We start from the raw sequence: 21,136 nt of genomic DNA on the forward strand, positions 1-21,136 counted from the left end.
CTATGCATAGTTGTCTGCTATATATTGTACTATGCATAGTTATATTGCTGAAACTGTTTGTGTTGTATTTTAACTCTGTTGTATTCAGGCTTGTCCCCATGTGAGCTGACCCACATCATCATCATCATCATTTGTGTAGGCTAATGATTGTTTGCCTTTTTTGGGTGTGTAAATTTCCCTGAGTCCCTTTGGGGAGACAGGGTGATCTATAAATAAAGAATTATTATTATTATTATCATCATCATCATCGTTGTCGTCATCGTCATCATCGTCATCATCATCATGCCTTTGAAAAGTACACAACATATCCCCATTATTTTGGTTTCTGTTGTTCTCACTTGACTTATCTCAATAAAATTGTGACCTATTTTAGGACTGTTTTTATGTATTTATTTTTTCCCTTCTATCTTGGGTGCATTATTGTGTAAGGTTAAGGTGAAATGAAAGAATGAAATTTGATTGTATTTCTCCAGTTCCTATATTTAGATGTATTTCAACAAGCTTGCATACTTCTCATTATATGAATGTCGAATTGAATACATCATTGTAACTTAGTTTATACTGGATGGACAATAGCAAATGAGGCAGAAATGAGTCATCTCATTTCTTATTGAGCTCTCTCCCCCCCCCCCCCCCCCCAATGTGTTCATTACCATGATGATTTGGTCATGGAGACACACAAAGTTTCTGCTCATATCCTTCTTGTGAGTGATAGATTTGTTACTCAGCTCAGTATGGGTTTTCTAATCCTTCCCTGCCTTTGAAGTGGTCCAACTAGACTTCATGGCTTAGCTACTAAATACAAAAAACAAAAAAACAAAAAAAAAAACCACTTTCTGGGCAAATTACTCTAGCAATCTTATATCAAATTCAAACATGTATACTTCTTTATTTAAACAAGATAGTGTTTTTATTCAGCATTCAGCTTTAAAAGATCATTGTCTCCTAAATGAAGAAAGTCTAGTGTCTCTGACACAACTGCTAAACTATGTGATATTAATCCAGTGGTTCCCAATCTGTGGTCTGTGGACCACCAGTGGTCCACAAGAACTAAAATATGATCTGTGGCCTCACCATTACTACACCGTTGCAACAAGAACAACTGGTCTCACAACACCCTCTTATAATGCAGAGGCTTATTAAATACGGTTTTATTGGGCGAGCAGATGGTGACTACTGGATGGCATATGTCCCGTATAAGAAACTAGAGCTGATGTGGTCTATCCAATGCAATTTTCTGAATCAGCAGCCCAAATAACCAAACCGAATCTAAAGTTGACCAAAAACAGATTCATAACCCTTTTGGCACTAATGTTGGAGAGTGGTCCCTGCTCAAAGAGGTCTCTGTTCAAGTGGTCCCTGGTCAAAAAAAGGTTGGGAACCACTGTATTAATCACACACAATGCAGCAATGCAGCAATGTTAACAAAAAGTTTAATAACAATGTACAAATCTATTATTTTTTCATTGCCCTGGGGCCTTTAATACAAAGTAGCTACAACATAGATCCTCTTTTATGAATTTCTTTAGTCTCACTCTACTTTGGCTTGGTTAATTTGATGTCCAATCTACACTGTGAAAGAAACATTTATTTTAATTTCTGATTAGCCAATAGCTTTCTCAAAACAAAGATACAGTAGAATCTCACTTATCCAACTTTTGCTTATCCAACATTCTGTATTATCCAATACAATCTGCCTCCCACCCAATCCACAGCTGTTTCAATACATTGAGATGTTTTGATGCTAAATTCATAAATACAGTAATTACTACAGTACATAACGTTACCATGCATTGAACTGCTTTTTCAGTCAATTTGTTGTAAAACATGATGTTTTGGTGCTTAATTTGTAAAATCATAATGTCATTTGACATTTAATAGGCTTTTTCTTAATCCCTCATTATGTAACATTTTTGTTTATCCAACGTTTATCTGTTGGATAAGCGAGACTCTACTGTATTGGACTAAGTCAAGTCCCAACTTACATGGCCCCTGTTTGCTATGCTTCAAATGTATAACTTTTCTCCAGAAGTTTTTTTAAACCCATAATGCATAGCTCTCGCAGTGCACCCATGGAGTTGATTGAAGAAGCAGAAGTGGCATAGCAAGAACAGCAGAATAAACACAATTCCTATCTGTTGCTTTGTATCTGTGGATTGTTCTGAAAAGAAGCTATCATCTAATGGCAAGTCACATTGGGATAAGCAGTTCTATAGGTTGTCCATTTCAGTTTCAAGTTCTATCTCGGAAGAATTTATTTTGTATGAAGAACTTGTAAAATTAAGAGGCTAGTTTACATCCCATACATTTATTGGAATGGATGTCAATCTTTAGTTAGATAATCTTCATATTTTTTTCATCCAGAAATGTTGGGAGGATTTTAATTGGGAGTATGATACAATGTTAAATGGCAGTTTCTCTCCTTGCTTCTCCCTTGTTGCAGTTTCAGTCATTATTCTACCTAAATTTGGATGGAAAGGAAAAAGTTGATGTAAAGAAAATAATAATAATAATAATAATAATAATAATAATAATAATAATAATAACAATTAGCACAACAAGATTAGTACACAGAAAAAAAGACCACTATGCTGGCTGTTGTATTGGATCACATGTCGCACACTTACCAAGCATCTAGGACTGTGTGATGTATCAGCGAATAATGCATGCAGATCTGAGTAGGGTGGCCTTTTGCAGCTGACAGATAGTAATTTTGTTAGTGCCTATTGTGTTTAAGTGCAGGCCAAAGTCTTTAGGCACTGCACCCAGTGTGCCGATCACCACTGTGCCAGTCTTTGCACTTCGATCTTTTCCAGTTGTTTCGCTTCAATTCTGCTGTCACCTGGGATTGCAACATCGATGATCCATACTTGGTTTTTTAACACGATCTTTGAGTTCAGGATTATTGTGCTCCAAAACTCTGTCAGTCTGAATTTGGAAGTCCCGGAGTAGTTTGATGTGTTCATTTTCTGTAACTTTTTCAGGCTTGTGATCCCCCCCCCCCCCTCCTCCTGTGTCAAAAGCATTGCATAGTTGTAAAGAACATGATGAAAAGAAAATTTGGAAAGGGAAAGGTTAAAGTGATGGGTAAACTTGCAGACATTAGTCAATGGAATGGCCAAACTCATTTATATAGATCATAACAAATAGGGAGTGTTGAAGTTCAATTCTGTTAGAAAGTCACTTTTTTCTGTTTTCCAGGATAGCGAAGAAGTTTCATGGGGGAATATGGAGAAAAATGTTTTTCTCATGATGTCCTATAGAAACATCATAAAATTTAGTGAAAGCATGAGAAAAAAGTAAGCATAATTGCACAGAAAGTGCCCAGGTTGAAAGGAAGCATTTTTAGATTCATACACTCAATATGAAACAGAGCATCAGACTCTAATGTAAGCATAGCTATTTCTTTGCAACTGTAACTACACACACACACTGGACTCTCACTAATCCACACCAGACTTTGGGCCATTTCATGTAATATTTGTTATTTCACAGAGATCTGTAGCTCGTCATGGATTTTTTAATTACTGCATGTCAATTACATGTATGTTTGCAAACAAATGTTTGGCATGTTCAAATGTTGCATCATCTTAGGAACATGGTGAAAAAGGAAGTATGTGACATCAACCTTAAAATTGGTACATTTTTCTTCTGTGTATAGACTTTGGACTAAATTAAAATTTTGATCTCAACTAGGTTAAACCCATTGAATCAAAGTTATAGAATTCAACAGTTACGTAAATCTAAGTGAATCTAATAGCCAGTGTGCATTGGCTCAACAATTGGGTGAAGGCCTTTATATATAGAAGTGAAAGAACATTTACAGAAGGTTTGTAGTATAGCACCTCTAATCAGTAGAAATGAAATACCACATATAATTTTGCTAGAATTTATTTGCTTTAAAATGTCACTTTTCTAAATATAGGGTAACTGCACTGAAAATAGATTGGATTGGTTGCACTTCTCTTTAGTAGGTAAATAGACAGCATTATGGTTAGAAAATCCTGCTGTGTTTTCTGCTCTATTGCTGATTGTGCCTAAAGCATATGTTCCTTTCTGTACACACACAGCAGCAAGGGAAAGCCCCTTTTCTGTGGTGTGATCCCGTTCCTTAGAGGAACTATATGAATCACACTTGTGGGCTATTAATAAAATTGGTGATTCAATGTTGTGCTTCTATTTAGCACACCTTTTGAAAAGAGCATTGTGCTGTAAAATGATTTAAAATGATTTTAAACAAGTAAACATAGGGAAGTCAATAATACTATTTTTCTGTTGGTCATTGGGGTTCTATGTGGAAACTTTGGCCCAATTCTATCATTGGTGGGGTTCAGAATGCGCTTTGATTGTAGGTGAACTATAAATCCCAGCAACTACAACTCCCAAATGTTCAATGTCTATTTTCCCCACACTCCACCAGTGTTCACATTTGGGCATATTGAATATTTGTGCCAAGTTTGGTCCAGATCCATCATTGTTTGAGTTCACAGTGCTCTCTGGATGTAGGTGAACTACAACTCTAATGCCCACCAAACCCTTCTAGTATTTTCTGATGGCCACAGGAGTTCTGTGTGCCACATTTGTTTCAATTCCATCATTTGGACATATTGGGTATTTGTGCCAATTTTAGTCCAGTGAATGAAAATACATCTTGCATATTAGATATTTACACGATGATTCAAAACAGTAGCAAAATTACAGTTATGAAGTAGCAATGAAAATAATGTTATGGTTGGAGGTCACCACAACACGAGTAACTATATTAAGAGGTCACAGCATTAGGAAAGTTGAGAACCACTGAACTACAGGGTCCATGGTAGTTTAAATGTCATGCAACTCTGATCATTCTTGTAATGAAAGATGTGGTGAGTGTGTGTGGAGGAAATCAAATTACCAGTACTCAAAAAGGCAAATTAAATTGAAAATTGTCTCTTGGATGAAGAGTGGATTGAATGTTGATCTGAATCCATTCTCCCAGGCATTTAATGCGTTTTTCATTCCACAATAAACATGGTAGGCAGCAGTACAACGTGAAAATTGGAACAGAAGGAAGCAGTTCATTCCTGCTGCTTCCACTTTCATGTGAATCATTTAACACCTTACTTGAACAGCAAATGTCTGTTATGGATCAAAAGAATTGAAAGGCAAGGAAGAATCCTTTTTATACAACATGTACATATTGATAATCCACCGGTATTGACTATAATGGCAGCATTTTTGATGTAATTAAAGATATTCAATTCCATGGCCATATAACTGTCAATGGTAAGTTGCAAAGGAGCTGTGTTTCAAGAGAGTTCACTGTAGATTTTGAGGGACTTTTCAAGATTCAAGATTCAAGGCTACAATAAAGCAATGTATTTTAAGAGAACTTCTGCTTTTCACATTTCATACTAATCAAAGAGATTAGAGAAAATCAAATGTGGTTTCAGGTTGTCCTTCTACCTTCCCCAGACAGCACCATCTTAAGAGAAAAGTCTTTTATTTAATATTAAATGATTTTTCCTATTGTTCCATCTGATTGTTGAACTAGATCAAGGGACTGATCAAATATACACTTCTATAAATGTAACAGTTGGATGCTAAATGGTGTGATACTGCATCCATGAGAAAATATGAAAGTTTTGAACTGTTGGGGGCATGACAGGTTTTGCTGGTTCAGGTCAGTGTCCCCTTACAGGCATGGGAACTGCAATTCATTATTCAGCCCTGGATTAATTACACAGCAGGCTGAGTTTCCACTTGTTCAAATAATGTGGCAGCAAAGCCCAGTGCCCCTATTACAAGCCATCATTGTTGGGTGGCTTACATGGATGCACTGTGGGAGAATCCGATCCTTGCAGTTTTTTCGCTCGGTAGATGTTGAATGCTGAAAAAAAGAAAGGGGAGAGTTTGCTTTAGTGCCAGTGACAAAAGGCAGCCAGGCTGTTGCAGAGGCGGATTTCAGTGCCCAAACTCTGACGGAGGTGATTAGGTGGAGCTGGCCTTCCTGGAATTGTAGGGCAGATTTTCCTGTTGTGCTTCAGCATCAGCTGTCTCACAGTTACACATACATTCAACAGCACAGAGAGTCCAGGATTACTGCTGCTCAGGGAGGCAACTGTAGCCCTCTGTGGCTTTCCACTGTTTTCTGGGGAGAATCAGCTTGAACATTTGACAGCAATGTGTCGGCAAGTAAACTTAGACTCAAAAGCATCGGTGCGTATACAGTCTGGTGGATACTTCACAAAAGTTTGGGATTTTGTTTTAAAGCAAGTTTGAAATAACTCAGTGGGTTAGCAAATGGTTTCTTTGGCTTTGATCTTGTTGTTTGCATTAACTTTTGCTTTATAAAAAAACTTGAAGCTGGTTTAGGACATTTTTCAAAATCTTTATTACACTTTTGTTACAATGCAAAGGAAGTATTATGTTTTGACATCTGGCAATAAACCTTTCGTGGCCAAAAACGTATTCTGTTAATCATGTCTGTGGTCTTATGTCAGACATATCCAGTGTGGGACAAAGCTGATTTTTCCTGGTTTGTTGCTTGTTGTTCTTTGTTGTTTTAAACTTATAGTTACTTGCAAGCATCAAAAACATTTGCTGACTATCTGAAGGAGACTTTGTTTATTGGTGATGTACTGGCAAGCTTTGCAAATTTGTTCTAATGACTTTGTTATGACACAGAGAAATGTTTGATCATGTAACATGGCATTTTAGTTATAGTTTAATGTGGGACAATCCGCTGTCCTGCTTGCTGTAACCAATACAATATTTTATACTGAGTCATTTTGCTTTTTATTTGAGATATCCAATATCAAATGCTGTGTTTCTCAAGAACCAACGCTTATTTAGCTAGTTATTTACTTTCTTTCCTTTTTTAGTGGATAGCAATGGGGAAATTGACTTGGGCCTCATACATAAGGGGGGTGGGTGCTGAAACATTGGTTGCATCTCTGCTTCACTGTTTGAAATGGTGGAACATTTTTGTGCTGCTTGGTAAGAATGTAATTCCGGAAATAGATGAGATTTGAGTAGTTTATTTTCTATGCTACATTCACTTCAGTCATAAGATTTGGCCTTACTGACCCATTTGCCTTACAATTTTAAAGAGTTATTTTCCTCCTCCTTTACCTCATACCTCCAGGCAAACTGATAGCTAGGATTAAGAATGAAGACTCAAATGAGCCATCAGTCTTCTATAACTGGCCAAGATGACCAATGACTAATAACAGGCCAGCCAAAGCTATGGTTAACCCAAAGCTCTTGCATCCTAAGTGCTATTCAGCATTTTTTAGAAATGTATTTGCCCTAGCCTAAATTTGTAACAGTAATGGAAATGTGTTCCTATGTTAGAGGAGGTTTAGATCTACTATAAATCAGCTTTTCTTTTTCACTGCCCATTTGTTACTTCCCCCTCCCCGTTTTAAGCAGTTTTGCTAGAAGATTGGCAGGTGTCTGGGGCTGTTTTTATTGTATGAAGCTCAGACCTGGTGAGCAAACTGTTATTAGTTTTCTCCACTTGCAGGGGAAGGGAAAATTATTTCTCCCATCCTTTATTATTAAAACATCTTTAAACACAAAAGTTATTTCAAGTACAATGTGTGTTTAGAAGTACCCTTCATGTGCTCACAGTAATTTACTCCATGGATGTGTACATAAGATTGATTACAGTCAGCCATTATTATTCCTTAGAGAACTCAGTGACATTTGCTGTCTTCAAAGACCTTGATCATTTAGTGCATTTCTGATTGATAATGTTTGAGGAGTTTCAGCCATATACGACTGTGCATACCCTCCTATTTCACAGATGAAAGCTGAGATACCTATTGGCAAGCCACATCAGAGTATGATGCTAGCATGGTTTTTGGAATGGGACAAAGGAACCAACCTTACACTGAAAGTCTATTGATTCATCTAGTTCATTATTGTCAGCCCTGACTGATGAACATGTATCCCCAGGGTTTCAGATAGGATTATTTCTAAGGGCTCATCCAGACAGTTCACAAAATGTGCAAGCTTCTGAGTTTTTCCTGGGTGTCCAAATGATACCTCAGGTAAAAGCAAATTAATTCGGTACAAAGCAGGAAAGTACTGCTTTGTGTCAAAGTAATTTGACAGCTGGAAATACCTGGGTCTTTCCAGCTGTAGGCACTGCGTGGGTTGGGCCCAGGGATTGCTTTGCGTGACTTCTGGTCCCAATCCACACTTCTGGAGCCCGAAAAACCCCATCTCTTCCCAAAACCCCTTTAAAAGCCTTAAAAAGAAAAAAATACTTACCCCACTGGAATTTCCCTGCTTCTGGTCATCTTCTGGCTCCCTCCCCCTTCTCTTGGTACATCATTTCTACACACTATGAGAGGGCCGGCAGCAGGGAAATGTTGGCCAGGTAAGTAATTTTTTTTTCTTTTAGAGGCTTTTCTGGGGGGTTGTCTTTTGTGTCCAAGTGCCCTACTGGAAGGATTGGCAGGGCATCTGCTCCCCCCCCCCCCCCACCAGGACAGCAAGAGGGTTCTTTTGCTGGTGTGTGGTTTTTTATACCTGTGTTGGGCCAGACATTTCCCCTGTCTAGAACCACCCCTAGACTTACCTAGTGAATTCTGGAATTGTCTGGTGGTCTCCCATCTGGGTACGAACCAGGACGAAATCCCTCCAGCTTCTGAAATCAAATGAGATTGGGTGTGTTTTGGGAGGTAACATGATTTATTTGGAGCAGATCTGAAGAAGAGATACAGCAAATATGGAACGAATAAGTGCTTTGTCCCACTACTTCTACTAATTGCTGATTATTTGCCATTTCTTTTAATTTTTAGAAACAGGTTATCCAAAAGCACTTCAACCATATCTAAGAAACATCAATAGTGTTTCTTAAATATGGTTATCATAGATTTCTGTGCGCAAGCAGATGGCAACTCATAGATAACGTAAGTTCTGTATTTCAAAATTTAGAGTGAATAGTGGAAAACTGGTGCCATTTTTGGAATCAGGAGGTCAAATATACACAGAAATAGGTCAAACATTTGAGGCACCAAAATGTGTTCTGGACTGCGTTATAAGAAGCCCATTAGCAATAGTACATTAAAGTGTTTAACCAAATAGTGATATTTAAAATCAAGACATATGCCTGAAATATATGTAAGATGTTATTAGAAATCAGAATGGTTCCTTCTATTTGAATCCAGCTTTTTACACATATTTCTATATAAATGACAGGTGGAAAACATTCACATACAGAAATCTCTAACATTTTCAAAAACTTAATGTATAATTTATATGGCATCTATAGCTATATGGTTTTCTTCTAGTGCATATATCATATTAAATGGCATGAACTGATTTTCCCAGCTACCATTTTCAGCATTTATATTGAAAAATTGCTGATTTTTATCACATAGGAATTGTATATCAGTTTTCTTTCTCTCCATGCCTGCATCTGTTAAGTTTTTTTAAAAAAAAATTGAGAAAACACCTCAGTGTAAAATGGCCAGAACAGATATGCACATACATCTAATACTATCTTGTCAAGGTCAGGATTTACACAAGGATGACTAACTGACTGGAGCATGATGAAGTGACTGGCACTGCACATCAGAAAATACCATTGTAATTCTTATATTACCTCACAGCAAGACAAGTTCACAAGTTCAGCCATATATCAGTAAGATAGACATCACATTACAGTCAGTATACTACATAGATACTGTGTTTTAAGTAGTGTTCATCTACGTTTGATGGGATTGTGTTGTATCTGAGACTTATAGTCTGAGTGTTCTTTGAGCTTGGATGCACAAATCTCTCCTGTGGTTTGAGGTGGCTTTTACCAGGTAAGGCTCATTTGCCAACGTCATCCTCCCCTGATCAGAAAGATCCCTGAAGAACCATATTTGGGCAATCATCAAGGCAGACAATTGTGGAATATTCTATATAAAGAATTTCTGAATAGCATGTTAACTAGCCCACATAGTAAGAACATATTATGTCAGTCCAACTGCACTAATTCTTGTTTCAAAAGGCTGGTAATGATCATGAAAACACTTCATGGTTTCAGTCTGGAGAACCTGTAGGGTTTCATTCTCCTCTGGTTATATCTGAGATTCAGGTGACTGCCAGACATAATGCGCTTTCAGAAGTGACACCAGCTTTTTAAAAATAGAATTCAGAGCAGCTTGTACAGATAAAATACTACATCAATATAATTATACATCAATACATAAACATGAGAGAGTTAAAATAACAACCAGTTAGAAGCCTGACCATATTAAAAATTATTGTGGTTAAATTTGTTCTTGATGGTGTTTAGATTGGAAGTTGCTTTTGCTTTCCATGGATATGGTGGTCATATTAAGCTGGCTTTATAGCACAAATTCAAATGGATTCTTGAATGCTCTAGGGGAATTTCAACTTGACATAGTTGGTGCTCATATGAAAGTCCAGGGGGCCATTAACACTAAAGAATTATAGCACTATTATTTCACTTTAACCATTATTGTTCCATTTTATGGAATCCTAATGTTTGTAATATGGTGTGGCAATAGAAGAGCCCCAGGAGGCCATGATGGCATTTAAAGTGGAATAATAGTGCTGTAATTCTGTAGTGTGAATGGTCCCCTGGTGCCACTATCTAGAATGTTAAGGAAGTAAGGTGGAAAATACTATTGACAGGATCACTCTCCCATCTGTATTGTAGAGTATAACCATCCAATTTATTTGATATTTGAAACTCAGAAATGTGCTGTGATACGGTCTCTAAACTTTCCTCTGTTCTTCATCCTTGTTAAAAAAAATAGATACCCAGGGCTCATTGGAACCCACCCGCTATCCGTAGGATCTGCTCCCAAATTGGGCTGACATCACTACACCGCAGTCCACTTCCATAGTCTTTTTCTTAGTACGTAGATCAAATAAATAGAGGGACAATCTAGACAATGTGCTAAATTTTCCTACACCACACTAGTTTCTCTAACACAGTTTGATCCCCTGCGCTTATTTCAGGTAGTGGATGTAACTGCTTGGATCATATTGAAAGTAAGAATTATTATCTTCTGTCTTTGAAGAGGTAGCTTTTATAAGAAGAAAAAGTGTCATAAGATGTTTACTATTCCAAATAGACACTTTTTAAAAAGCATAATTTCTTATGCAAACTCATAATGATTTGGAATAACTTTTTAATAATTCCTTTTTCAAACACTGTCATTCCAAACACTACAAACTTGATTTTCGTTTCTGACTAACCAACCTTATACAAGGGGATCTATAATAACTTGGCTAAAGATTCTAAGGTAAAGGTTTTCCCCTGACATTAAGTCCAGTCGTGCTCGACTCTAGGGGTTGGTGCTCATCTCTATTTCTAAGCCGAAGAGCCAGCATTGTCCGTAGACACCTCCAAGGTCATGTGGCTGGCATGACTGCATGGAGTGCCGTTACCTTCCCGTTGGAGCGGTACCTATTGATCTACTCACACTTGCATGTTTTCGAACTGCTGGGTTGGCAGAAGCTGGGGCTAACAGCGGAAGTTCACGCCGCTCCCCGGATTCAAACCTGCAACCTTTCAGTCAACAAGCTCAGCAGCTCAGTTTTTTAACCCACTGCACAACCAGGGGCTCTTCCATCTAGCAAACATAGAAGATAAAGAATGACAGACAGTGTTGGTCTTCCCATGCTTTCTTTACTTGCAGGGTCATCAATAGCAATGTGAAAGCAATGATTTGTAATAGCTGGTTTAGAGTCCCATGCAGCAGTTATCATCTGGCAAAGTAAAGATCATAGCAGCCACAGTAATCTATAGTTGCTGCTGAAAAAATAAGCAAATCATATTGGTTTGGTGTATTTTAAAGCCGCCCAGATATTTGACATCTAAGCGTGAAACCAAATGGCATATTGTTCTAGTCTCTGCGAGACAAACACTTTCCTGCCCTTACCACAAAGCAAGTATGAATAAGCATTAGAGAGTGACTTGAACTTTGCCTCCATTGTTGAACTTTTCTATGCTATTATGGTTTGGACCGAGGTTATACACAGTGTTCCTGTCACTGTAACTGCAATTCTCTTCATTTAATTGTGGGGATATGCAGTAGGTTCAAAGAGATCTGGTTCCCAAGCTTGCTAATGAGCATAAGGCTCCCTTCACCCTTAATGAACCAAGATTTCTGTGTGAATTTTAGGGGAGAGGGGAGGAGAAAGTGGGGGCCCAAAGAGTTTACACAATGGGACAACGACTTTACAGTGTAAAGACCATGCAGCTGGGCCATCTGAAGCAGTCCTCAGTTATGAGCAACAAAGCTTAAATAGATTGTACTGTGAAGAGGTACATTTCTGTGAGTTGGAAGCATAGTTTTTGCTTCTGCTTCACTGACCTGTCTGCTTCTAACACTGATAGGGCCTTGACAAGAGCTTAGGGAAGGAGCACCACGTAGAGCGACTCTTTCAAAATCATTTCATGCAACATGATTAGTGAAAGAAGAAACAAAATGAAGTTTCAGTCATTTTTAGGGCTGATGTCTTTAGGGGGGAAGTGGAATTAACTGCTTCAGTTTCTTGAATTGCGTGCTGAGAAAAGTCATTGTTGAGCTGTGCAGTCTGTTAAAGTGAATATTTGCACAGTAGAACAGCCTTTGACCTTCTTGGCAGAAAACAACAGAGGTTCTTGGCACATTCACAACTGTATTAAAACAAAAGGGGGGGGGGGGAGGAAGCCAAAGTATTTTCATTGAGTCTATTCTCAATTCGCCAAATACCATGTTTGTCTCAACAACTTTTGACATGAATGTTGAAATGCTACTTCCTCTTTTAAATATTTTCTTCTTTCTTTTGGATCTGACTGAACACGCTTATGAATATATCTTTGTAAATGCATATATCTACTGTCACTTTGTTTCACATTGTATTTGTTCTTATAACTTGTATATTTTTTCTGTATATATTGTTGTTCATTTAAACCCTTATAATTATGAATATAATTCAGTAAATACACTTATACACATGTTTTGAATCTCCAAGTAACCTACTGCATACCTGAAGTCACCCAAATGTCACATAATTATGTTGAGAAATAAGAAGTTACTTTGAGTTTGTTTCATTTTAAATTAGATGATTCCTGATTGCTACTTCTGCTTTTAAACATTAAAATCATTCAGACAGATGTCTATATAGTTTACAGCAGATTCTATACTTTAAGGGAAAAAGCTTTTGAAGCAGAAAAATAGTACCTTTTATATTGTGTTTCATTTTTATGTTTGTTTTTAGGCACTTTGTGCCATCTGTAAGCCGTCTGAGTCCCTTAGGGAAGATGGTGGTGGGATATAAGAATAAAGTTATTATTATTATTCCTTCTGATATATGTGTAAATGTGCACTTGCTCATTTTAAAGCTATAACATCATCTCTGAACAATGCACAGACATTTCAAACATTGGCTCTTATTCTTGGTCTTTTACAACTTTTGCTAAAACAGGGAGAGGGGTGGGGAAGAGAGGTAAAAAGAAAGGGACTTGTCATAAAAATGTGATTAGATTAGAGAAACATAAAAGTGAAATAGAGTTTTAAATACCTTGATTACTGATGCATAGTCAGGTCCCAAATTTTGTGTAGCCTTCCAGTCTGAGGTGCCTGGATGATAGCAAGGAGAGTGGTGAAAGTTGACAACCCCCTGTGGTTGACCCCTCTGTTCTGCTTCGCCTAATCGAATCTTATGTTGTGCTTTTCAGATAGCTGATCAGCTTCCCTGGATTTTGCTGATGACACAGGAAAGCTTTGCCTGAAGATGGAAACACTGGAGTCGGAACTGACCTGCCCTATCTGTCTGGAGCTGTTTGAGGATCCGCTGCTGCTGCCTTGTGCTCACAGTCTCTGTTTCAACTGTGCGCATCGTATCTTGGTCTCCCACTGTGCCACCAACGAATCAGTGGAATCTATCACCGCCTTCCAGTGCCCTACTTGTCGTTATGTCATCACCCTCAGTCAAAGGGGTCTAGACGGACTCAAGCGCAACGTCACGCTGCAGAATATTATCGACAGGTTTCAGAAAGCTTCAGTGAGCGGGCCCAATTCTCCCAGTGAAACTCGCCGAGAGCGAGCTTTCGATAGCAACAGCATGTCCACCAGTGAAAAAGTTCTCTGCCAGTTCTGTGACCAGGATCCTGCTCAGGAAGCAGTGAAGACCTGTGTAACATGTGAGGTCTCCTACTGTGAGGAGTGCTTAAAAGCGACTCACCCAAACAAGAAGCCATTTACTGGCCACCGTTTGATTGAGCCTATTCCTGATTCTCACATCAGAGGATTAATGTGTCTGGAGCATGAGGATGAGAAAGTTAACATGTATTGTGTGACTGATGACCAATTAATCTGTGCCTTGTGTAAACTGGTTGGGAGGCATCGCGATCACCAGGTGGCAGCTTTAAGCGAACGCTATGACAAGTTAAAGGTTAGTGTTATTTTAATACTTGATTTCTTCACGAGTGTGGCATCAAGACATGTCATATCTTAAGCTCATCTGTAATGTGGCTGACATATGCAAATGTGTGATATTTGCAGTTTTTGTAGGTATACTCACACCTGATACAAGTCATTATATAAACTTCCAGTTTTAATTAGAATTAAATTTCTCAGTGTCAAACTCTGCCGGTATTTCTAATAAGGAGCTGATACGAATATGATGCAAAATACATTCATGTGTATATGTCAACATCTTTTAATTGCAGTTTTTCAAATGTGACAATTTACTGTGAATATCCTTGGAGATGTAAAAGCATATTGTCATACATGCTGGACTTGCCTTCTATGTGTTACATATGTATGGGGCTCCACTTGCTGTTTGGGAAAGCATTGGTGCTTTGTAAAACACTATAGGCAGTTTAAACCCATTGGATAGCAGTCATAGATAGAAATAACCTAGGCCACCTGACAGACCATTAATAGTGCAATCTGCTGTGTTTACTCTGAAGTAAGTCCCATCTAATTCAGTGTATTTTACTTGTAGGAAGCATATTCAGGATTGGAGTTCTAATTAAAGTGTGTTTAATGCCATTGTTGTCTTTCCAGTACATTTTGTATTTGTTCCACGTATTATTTTTTATGTGCACTATCTTTTAGGAATGTGCCTTCTTGTCAAATGAGACAGTTGGATTGTAAGTGAGTGTTATTGTCTTTCACATGTGTGTGTATAATACATGAGAAGCAGAAGGGGAAAACTAATTCCCGAAACATTCTATGTTCTTAAGAATCTACATCCATAGTGAAAATCATTTCTTATGCTGAGTGATCCAGCAGTTCAGTTCCATTTCCAAAGTTCCATTGCCAAAGAGCATGTTAGTTCATTAGTTTTACAAAGAACAAGTTTAAGGAGCTTCATGTAGGAGGCACATTTACACTTGTGTGAGTCCATGTCTTTTTAAGCTGCCACATTGATTGCTGAACAGCAGACTAGGGAAGGAAATGGGAAAACCAGAAGCCCCCTCCTCTAATTCCTTTAGGGAAATGCTGCAGTGATTGTTTGCAGTAGACAGACCATGAGATGAAAGAAAAAGCAAAATGGTAAGACTACTATCTTTTGGGCACTGTGTTTTTATCTGATAGATGTTCTATTGTTTCCTAGAAAGCAATTCTGGCTTACTTAAACAGAGTACTTCAGCAGATAATTTTATTTTTTGTTTACATAAGAATATTATTAAGAATTGGGCAATGGGAAGAAAGAAATTTACAGTAGTGTGTCATGCAATGTTAGAACAAGGAAGTCCTAGAATTATAGAGTAGAAGTATTTTACATTATCGACCATGACATGTACATGTGATTTTCTGAAAGCTTGATTGATGGTTGGGCAGCACTCTTTAAATATATATATTTGAAACATCTCCACTGAAGTCTTAGCTATAAAGTTATTACCATGATACATTTTAAAAGTTTTCCATAATTAGGTGTAGAATGTAGTGATAGAATGTAGTCTGGTTGTAGTCCTGTGGTTCTATGCACTTAACACACCAACATTGCTGTTTTGGAAATATTGGACTGAATGGTAATTGCAATTTCTTTTCTCTTTTGCTTTGATCTGTTATTATTGCTCATGTTGTATTTGGCTTTTGTGAGGCTGCTTAATTTTTAAGTTGTTTTTATAGCTTGAGTTTTTGAGACTTAAAAAATGATGCATTATTGCTAGATGCCCTGAATATTTTCTGATGGCCACAGAAGCAGACAATATGAATTTAGATACATAAATGGACAGTTAAGGGTCTATAACTGGAGTGGGGTTGAAAGTCTGCTTCCCAGTTCATAGTTAAATAGTTTTGGAAATCCCTTAAATCTCATTGATTGAGATGGGTCTCTGTTGACTCATAGACTTTTTGTGCATTCTTTCATTCTGATGTTCACTCTAGATCTTTTGGTTTCAGGCTATTAGACACACCATCAGGTGTTTCTATGTAGATTTTGCTCTCAAAACAGGAGTAACTTTTTTAGCATAACATCTTCAAAATATTCTAGCACACTTCACAGGATTATTGTGAAAGTATCATACAGTAGTTGGCAAGGAGTACATTTCACCAATGCTTTGTGACCCATGGAGTTTAAATTTGAATTTCAAGTTCAAATTTGGTTTGAAAATATATAACGATGGTGTCTAATTTGAAAATATATTATGTAGAGTGAAGTGGATAATAAGTACATGCAAGTGTCAAGGCATACTTTAGATACTTCTTTAGCACCAGATGCAGTGTTGGTAACACAATGCCCAATTGCTCTCATTGAAAGTGGGGGGGGGGGGGCTGTAAAAACTTTGTACCTGTGGTCTGTGGATGATGATGTCCAAATCCAGCTATTTTGCTTACCACTCTCCTAATATGTGAGAGATTTAATGAATCATTGAGTTCAGAGAAAGCGAAGGGCGGGTAAAGAGGTTTGCTTAACTAGTTCAACTTAAGACAGAAACAATTAGGCGGCATATATCAGAACACTTTCCTCCTCTAGAAACCAGAATTCTGAAGAATTTTGATATATTCGAATGTTTGAATGCATTCTCAATTTTATAGCCAATCCACACTTTACTTTCTGAAACTAAATCTGGTGCAAATATTGGTTGAGAATTAATTATATGCAGTTCTATGCCTTTAAAGGAAAGAGTTCCTGAACTCAACGAACCGTTTCCCCTTTACAACTGCTAATTTATTTTAGGAAATTCTGGCATTTTGAACCACTCACAATTGGGAAGATCATGCGTTTTCTCACTTAAAAGGTATCTTGTATACTTAAGTTTTTCAGCCAACCAATTTATTTATTTGTTTATTTACCATATTTCTATCCTGCCCTTCTCACCCTAAGTGGGACTCAGAGCAGCTTACATCAGGCAAGCTTTTGAAGCTTCATCAATGTTTTCATTAGGCAAAGTGTTAAAAAGAATACACGAGAAAACAAAACAATAGCAGTATTGGAGCCACAGCACTATATTTGGTCAATATTTTGTCAAGATGTTGTTTTTGTTGTTGTCTGTTAGTATGATGTGGAGAGTGATCAATTCAAACTGAGGCTGCGCCTCACTTTGACCACGTGGCAATGGGATGACAAAAAGTCTTAAAATCCATGCAATGAAAATGTGAAGCCTTTAGCAACAGAAAAAGAAACTTCCCTTGAGATCTAAGCTGTTTCTGTCCTGGGTGCTGCTTTTATAGGAAGAGAACATTGAATTTCTCAAGAAGACTGTGTTGCTGCATCTAGAAAAGTCTAGAAAAGATGCAGGCAAAACGTCAGGAGAAAATGCCTCTGGAACATGGCCATATAGCCCAAAAAAACCTACAACAAACTGAAAGTGGTTCCCAACATAATCAATGGCAAAATTAATGAAATGAGCATTTTTATCTTGTTTTCTATTTTAACTACAGTACCATTTGATGCTATAAAAATTACTTCGTAAGTCCAAAAGTTTCACAATATTTTATGTGAACATGGGGGTGCTTAGGAATCATAGAAACATAGAATCACAGAGTTGGAAGAGACCTTGTGGGCCATCCAGTCCTATCCCCTGCCAAGAAGCAGGAAAATTGCATTGAAAGCACCCCCGAGAGATGGCCATACAACCTTTGTCGCTTCCACCACACTCAAAGAATTCCACTGCTGAACAGTTAGGAAGTTCTTCTTAATGATCAAATGGAATCTCCTTTCCTGTAATTTGAAGCCATTGTTCCATGTCCTAGTCTCCAGGGCAAGATTTTCTATTTTCTATGTGAAAATCAGTCAAGATTTTTAATGATCTTTTACATGCTCCAAGTTCAGACTTGAAGGTGCTCCTTTATACATATTCTTTATTGTTAATTACTGTACTTTCTCTTGTTCAAAATTGAAGCTCTTCTGTAAGAAGAAAAGATCTAAATTGGCAAGATAATATTCTGTTTCTTTTGATTGTAAGTGTCCAGGAAAGAAATTCCTTCCTCAGCTTGGATTGCTTTTATATTACAAGTTTCCTCACAATTGATAATACTTTTGTTGATCACTTATGTATATACACATTCTGGTCAGAAATATTTTCCATGACTGCATGAATTTTGCAGCTGGGATGAATGTATCTATTAAAAAGAGTTATATATAAAGAGGATCTTCCAACAATCACATTATCGACATATTTTCATAAAGAGCAATATTGAAAATATGATATTGTATGAATAGTTTAAGGACAGTCCAATCAATATAACAGAAACTTTTAAAGAACCCATTAATAAGAGCATAATTATTAGTAGCAAAGTAATGGAAAAAGCAAGAGGCCCATTTAGTGAAATAGTGGTTTGCTCTGAATGGAAACAATATTACTTTTCAAAACAAGAAGACTAATGGGTTTTTTATGATACAGGTTTTTATGGACACACAACTTGCATGGACATTTACATAAGATTTTGTTCTAATAGATTACTTTCAAAAGTCCCGCAAGGCTTCTTGCACTCCCACATCCTATGCAAAACAGATTTAGAAACACAATTAACAATATTAGTAATTATACTAATAGCCTTTAAACATTAATTTGCCGGTATAGCATGAGTTAACCCGGTGTAGAGTTTTAAGTGTTGGGCTCTGGTGAGCATGGTTTGTATTCCTGCTCAATCATGGAAATCTCACATAGGCAAGTCATGCTCTTTCAGTTGCAGGAGATGGCAAAGGCAACCACACTCAGAACAAATATTGCCCAGAAAACCCCTTTGGGTCATCATAGATCGTAAAAGATGTGAAGGTACAAAACACAAGATGGCATGGGTGCGACTAGTCCAGGATGTTGGCAGGAAGATTGTAAGCTTAACCTTTTTGCAAGCAGTTGCAAATCTCCAATAGGAATAGAATTATTTATATTTACTACCTGCATTAAAAGAAAAGCTTCCATTATTTCCTCTGCTGAAAATTGTTCTTCTCTTGCAAACAGAAAATCCAATCCAGTTTGGAATTATTACATCAGACAAAGAGTTAAGTCACTGTCTTTCTTCTACACAGATATGCACTAGGGACTGGATTTGATATCCACACTTCTTGTAGAAGGTCTTTCATCTATGTTACTACATTTGTAGGTGGTGTCTCACGTAGTTTGCCCATAACATGACTTCTTCTACGGATTACAGTCAGCCATCTACACTTGCACAGGACACTACAAAAATAGGAAAAAAAAACCTGTGACTAAAAACCACTGTTTCTAACCTAAGAGAAAACTAAGGCCCCTTCCACACAGCTGAATAAAATCCTACATTATCTGCTTTGAACTGGAATACTCGGATAAACCAGTTTAAAGTAGATATTGTGGGATTTTCTGCCTTGATATTCTGGATTATATGGCTGTGTGGAAGGGCTCTAAGAATCTCTGGATCCTTTAGTTCTCTTCTATTATGAAATTTGGCCATATAATCATGCTGTAGAAATTCCTAGATAAAACGTGTCAATCAAAACTGCAAAACATCAAATCTACAAAAAATTAAATCCCCAAATGTAGAAGACTGGCTATAATAACTTTTAAATGTAGTTTAGAAAGATTTATATACAACATGATGGTCTGAAGTTTTGCTTTTGTTTATTATGGGATGGTAATAAAGCAAATTCTACAAGTTATATTTTTAGCTGTCTTATACATTGCTTTCCTACCCAACTTGATGATTCTTTGTACATCTTTGTATCTTTGCTATTCTTAAAACTATTTCTTAGGAAAATACAAACTTTCACAGCAACCCACAAAGACTTATTGTCTTTCAAAGCTACTTTGCTGTGCTGACTTATTCAGGAGCTTACCCCACGGCAACATTAGGTATTGTGCTTGAATAAACATGCACAGAATTGTGTTGTATTTTTGCAGAGAACCCCATTAATTAAATTCCTGAGAATTTAATTATTTTCCTTTAAAACATCCCAACAATTTGAACAGTGTGTTTGTCTACAGAAATGATTGAATAACTGCATCCGAACTGCACAGCAACTAGTGAGCCTTGACAAGCAGCTCTTGGGTGTCAAGCTATGGTAATTACTTGTGTTTGGTCTCAGCAGTGTTGCTAATTATTTAAACAAATGATGCCATTACAATCTCGCTTCTTATGTGGCAAAAATGAACCATTCAATTAAGAGTTTTGCTACACTGGCCTAACTGGGGCATGTGTGCTACATTTGGCTTAGCAGTTCATGCAGTAGTCCTTGTTACTGTCTGGAAATGAGTTGTAAGAGGATAAAACATTTATCAATTTCAGCGGTTAAATCTACAAGCTGGCAAAGTCCGGAGCCATTTCATATTTAGCTCTCACTCATGTGGATTCTTGTAAAGTAGTATTAAGACATCCTACTTTTGAATATGTAGGTCAAGGACTTGCAGTTAACCTGGGGTAGTGATCTTCATACAACATATATGTCCTATATGTTAATTATTCAGAGTTACTTAGGGAAAGACTTTGCCAAATAAGTAACACTTTTAATTATGTTAGATATATGTAACAGATGTATGGTTCTGGAAGTGCAAATGCATGACATATCTTGAACATGAACACACACATACAGAAACATATACATTCTTAATGAGGTAATAAATATCTTATTTTCATCCTTGAAATAAATTACTTTTTGGCAGAACTGGTTTTCCAAATTATTATAAAATACCAATTCAGACATTAGGAAATGTATTTTGTGAGAGAGATAAGTAATTTAAGGAGAGGAAAAGTGAAACAAA

At 37.2% G+C, this 21,136-nt stretch overlaps 1 protein-coding gene and 1 long non-coding RNA gene across 8 annotated transcripts in view; one reads left to right on the forward strand and one right to left on the reverse strand.

The window, feature by feature from the left end:
- The window catches only part of MID1 (midline 1), a 262,583-nt gene that overhangs the window by 154,892 nt on the left and 86,555 nt on the right, over positions 1-21,136 (forward strand). For all 4 annotated transcript variants that reach the window (XM_060769940.2, XM_060769943.2, XM_060769939.2 and 1 more), the window contains exon 2: positions 13,682-14,397. In XM_060769940.2, the coding sequence (XP_060625923.2) occupies positions 13,738-14,397 (660 nt within the window). In that variant the 5' untranslated portion in view covers positions 13,682-13,737. The remainder of the gene's footprint in view (positions 1-13,681; positions 14,398-21,136) is intronic.
- Positions 1,417-13,716, reverse strand: LOC132771664 (uncharacterized). Of its 4 annotated transcripts, XR_010909675.1 has the most exons (5): positions 13,525-13,716; positions 8,570-8,638; positions 5,810-5,869; positions 2,628-3,257; positions 1,417-2,461 (listed from the first exon to the last, which is right to left on the reverse strand). It is a non-coding gene; the product is annotated as an uncharacterized lncRNA (long non-coding RNA). The 4 variants fall into 4 exon arrangements; XR_009631101.2 differs by lacking the exons at positions 1,417-2,461; positions 2,628-3,257 and adding an exon at positions 11,439-11,588 and having other exon boundaries at positions 3,876-5,869; XR_009631102.2 differs by lacking the exons at positions 1,417-2,461; positions 2,628-3,257 and adding an exon at positions 12,333-12,637 and having other exon boundaries at positions 3,876-5,869.

Source organism: Anolis sagrei, chromosome 3 (assembly GCF_037176765.1).
Source record: "Anolis sagrei isolate rAnoSag1 chromosome 3, rAnoSag1.mat, whole genome shotgun sequence".
NCBI classification, from domain to species: Eukaryota; Metazoa; Chordata; class Lepidosauria; order Squamata; family Dactyloidae; genus Anolis; species Anolis sagrei.